The sequence below is a fragment of the Sminthopsis crassicaudata genome, chromosome 3 (assembly GCF_048593235.1).
Source record: "Sminthopsis crassicaudata isolate SCR6 chromosome 3, ASM4859323v1, whole genome shotgun sequence".
In the NCBI taxonomy this organism is placed as follows: Eukaryota; Metazoa; Chordata; class Mammalia; order Dasyuromorphia; family Dasyuridae; genus Sminthopsis; species Sminthopsis crassicaudata.
The window spans coordinates 588,416,770-588,420,790 of NC_133619.1; the positions used below are offsets into that span (position 1 = coordinate 588,416,770).

At 44.5% G+C, this 4,021-nt stretch overlaps 1 protein-coding gene across 1 annotated transcript in view; it reads left to right on the plus strand.

Annotated features, from left to right (window-relative positions):
- C3H1orf216 (chromosome 3 C1orf216 homolog) overlaps positions 1-1,660 on the plus strand; it is a 10,479-nt gene extending 8,819 nt beyond the window's left edge. The window contains exon 2 of the mRNA XM_074305106.1: positions 171-1,660. Within this exon, the coding sequence (XP_074161207.1) occupies positions 176-973 (798 nt within the window). The 5' untranslated portion in view covers positions 171-175 and the 3' untranslated portion in view covers positions 974-1,660. The remainder of the gene's footprint in view (positions 1-170) is intronic.
- The last annotated feature ends 2,361 nt before the right edge of the window (positions 1,661-4,021 follow it).

Genomic DNA, 4,021 nt, shown 5'->3' on the forward strand with positions numbered 1-4,021 from the left:
TCACTTTATAGGACCCTTCCTTAGAGCTCCTGGTCATCCTTTTTCACTCTTGTTACAACCCATTAAATTTAACAAACATTTATTAAGCACCTACTATTAATAAGGTCTGATATCCAGCACTATAAATACAAAAGATAAAATGTTTTTTCTTTACTTTTTCTCTTCAACAGTCGGGATGTTTGCAGTGCAGCCTGGGGCTCCTGAGCCCCCATTCATGGGGGGCCCACCTGCCTCTGTGTCTCAACATGACTATGAACCGGATAGTAACTCCAACTTTGTGGCCAGCACCTATGATGCCAATGAGAACTGGAACCGGGGACTCGGGGGAGCCAGGGGGTCGGGTCTAGGAGGGGGGGAGCTGACCCTCATGCAGAATCTGCCCTCAGTCCCCTCTGACAACCAGGCTCTCCTGGGAAAAAGAAAGGCTTCTGCCCACGGGCTCCCGGGGCCCCAGCCCGATGGCTTCTTCCTCCCTAGAGCTGGGGAGATGCGCAGCCCACCGGAGGGGGCCGAACTCCCCATAGCTGCAGGGCCTGAGCCAGAGAAGGGGGATGGGGTGGGGGCCACAGCTGCTGCTGGCTCCCCCTTGGAAGATATTGGCTATTCCAGCAGCTCTCTGAGTGTTGAAAGCCCTGAGAGCAGCCCGGGTGCCTCCTGGGACCCCCCCAGCCCCTGTCCTGGCCCCCCAGAGCCTGGCCCGGCCCCTGATGCCTTCCTGCCCACTGTGACCCAAGCGGTGCAGCAGCTGCTGGCTCGGGAGCGATACAAGGAGCAAGAGAAGGAGAAACACCACATTCACCTGATTATGTATCGTCGCCTTGCTTTGCTACAGTGGATCCGAGGCCTCCAGGGCCGCCTGGCTGGCCAACAGGCCCGGCTGCAAGAGAGCTTTGACACAATCCTAGACAACCGCAAGGAGCTCATCCGAGGCCTCCAGCAGGGGCTGCCACCTCGACCCCAAGACAGAGGCTGAATGCTGACTCCTTCCCAGCCTCCCTTCCCAGCCTCCATCCCAGCCTCCTCCCCACTCTGTGACCCATTGCTTCCTAAAGTCAGTCTCACCTGGGGTCCACCCTCATCGGCTTTCCAGGGGCCGATGATCCTCTTTGGGAATTCTCCAAGCCCTGCTTCCCCTTCTCCCTGCTTCTTAGGAAGGCTCCCAGCATCATCACCATAGTCCTCCCCAGACACCCTGTGCTCCTCTGCTAGGAGATTTATGGGAGGTAGTGTTCCAGTTTCAGATTATCCAGAATTTGAAGAATCTAAGTTGTCCCTCCCATCCCCTCCACAGTAAAGAGATTAATCACCTGTGGGCACCCTGCCTAGAATGATAGATTGTCAGAACGGAGAAGGCCCTTAGACACCTCATAATTCAAAGTCCTCAATGGGCAAGTAAGGAGATTACTGCCCAGAAAGGGGAAGGAACCCAAAGTGTAATTACAGAGTTGGGGGCAGAACTGAGATTAGAAACCAGGTCTTTTAGCTCCCGGACTTGACTTGGAGTTCTGCCTTCTCAACCAGATTCTTTACCTGAGTTCTGACCACAGTCACCTGAGAAAATGATTATCAGTAATATTCATTTATGACATCTCAATAAAAAAGAATGTACATTTATAACTTAGAATGTAATGAACAAGATGTTTAAAACGTTGAGCAAAAAGCTCTCTGTCTCTGAGTCTTCTGTGCTAAACTCAAAGTATTTTGGACGTTGAATTTATTTGATAATATATATTTTTAAGCAGCCTGCCAATGATAGGTTTTCTGAAGCTCAGTCTTGCAAGGAAGAATACTGGGACTGATGAGTGAATGAATGTTGTCTAAGGAAGCTACCTGGCATGGGGCAGTCCCTCCGGTCTCTGGGGAAACTGAGACCCTGAGACAGCTACTCCTCCTGTTCAGTTTTTGGAAACTGGAAAAGGAAATGAATTTCAGGTCATTAGGGGCATTCAATAGTTTATAGAGTGTCAGGTTTGGAATTCAGCCTTAGACACTTTACCAGCTATTTAATTCCGAGTAAAAATTTAAGCTCTGTTTACCTCAGTTTTTTCATCTGTAAAATGAGTTGGGGAAAGAAATGGCAAATCCTCCAGTATCTTTGCCAAGAAAACCCCAAGAAAACTGAAAAACAATTAAGCAAAAATTCAGCTCGAAATCTATTATTCTCCCATGCAACTCATAAGTGTATAGGACTATTCTTTGAGAAGCGGTGAGCTAGCTTTTATTTAAATGCCTCCTTGCTGATCAGTTTAGTTGTGTGTGACAATTCATGACCCCAGGTAGAGTTTTCTTGGTAAAGATACTGGAGCAGTTTGCCATTTTCTTTTCCAGCTCATTTCGCAGATGAGGAAATGGAAGCAAACAAAGCTAAGTCACTTACCCAGGGTCACCTAGTTAGTAAGTGTCTGAGGCTGGATTTGAATTTGGGGCCGGCTCCAGGCCCGGCACTCTATCCATTAGACCACGTAGCTACCCATTCAGAACTGGATAGTTATTTAATCCAACTCCATCATTTTATAGATGAAGAAACTAAGAACTGAAGAGTCTATGTACGATCCTAGGAATAATCACCTGTGTTTGGTACAAAGGGAGGCACAGATCTGGAACACACATAGGGTGTCCTAGAACACGCATCTGGGACGCATTAAAATTTCTTGGGCAAAAAAGGATCACAAATGGAAAAATCTTAAGAAACCCCGTTCTAGTCCAATTCCTTAATTTTATAGGAAGTGACTTGCCTAGAGTTATAAGGGCAATCAAGGGGCAGATGTGGGACTTATTGATGGCCACACACTCTACTCAATGTGTCCTAATTTGGCAGGGTCTCTCTTTATCCTGACCATTCTCCTTGGGACACCAGCTTGGACTCTGGCACCAGAAACAGCATGGATTAATGGAGAGATGGCTAAATTTAAGAAGTCCTGGATTCAAATGCTCACTTTGAGATTTATCAGCTGAGATCTAAGCTACTCACAACTTCTAAGGACCCTACCTAGAACTTAACTAAGTAATTAATGGATTGATGATTTATCAGTATCCTTTCAAAAATGTGACACAAAAAACTGAACATCATGTTCCAGACGTGGGCAGATTGGAGCAGCACACAATGAGAGTAACCTTATTCAACTAGGCACAATAATTCTCTAAATTAATAAAATTATATGCATACATGCATATTATATATTATACATATATTATTACACATATTATAACCATGCATATTATTCATAGTCATATAATATATTATTTATATTATATATTATTCATGTTATACTTATACATAATATATGTATTACATATGCATATATATACATATATATATGATTATATTAGGAACTCTAATATCACAGGTAGTGAGGGGCAAATTAGCAGTTTTGGTTCTCCCTGTATATACTGTTTCATATTCATAATACTCCACCTTTACAAAGAAAAGAAGAAGATGCATTTTCTCAACTCTTCCCAGCAGCCAAGCTCCCAAAAGTGGGTATTTTTTAAAGTACTTATAATGAATGTCCCAGCTGTATGCTAGGCTTTGGAGTTGCAAAGATAAAACTGAAAGCAAAAACAAAAATAGTTGCCTTTATCTTCAAGGAGGTTACATTCTACTAGGCAGGTATGAGTATAGAACATATAAAAAGATCAGTGTAGATGTGGTACTTTGAGGAAGAGGGGAATATCACAAAAACTAAGGCAGCCTTTTTGATTGGTCTGGAAAGGCTCTGGGGAGGATGTGGCCTCTGAGCTATAAAGGAAGCTAAGGATGCTTTGAGGTAGAGGCTGGGAAGGAATGCATTCCAAGTATGGGGGACAATCTATTCAAAGGCACAGGGCCTGAAGCTGGAGTGCCAGCTCTGGGGAAAAGCCAGCAGACCAGTGGTCTGAAATATTAAGAGGGCTAATATGGGATAGGCTTAAAGAAGCAGATTGACCCCAGATTGTGAATGTCTTTAAATGCCATGCTTAGGAGAATAATATTATTCTAGAGGCAATAGAGAACCACTGATGTTTTTATAGGAGAGGAGTG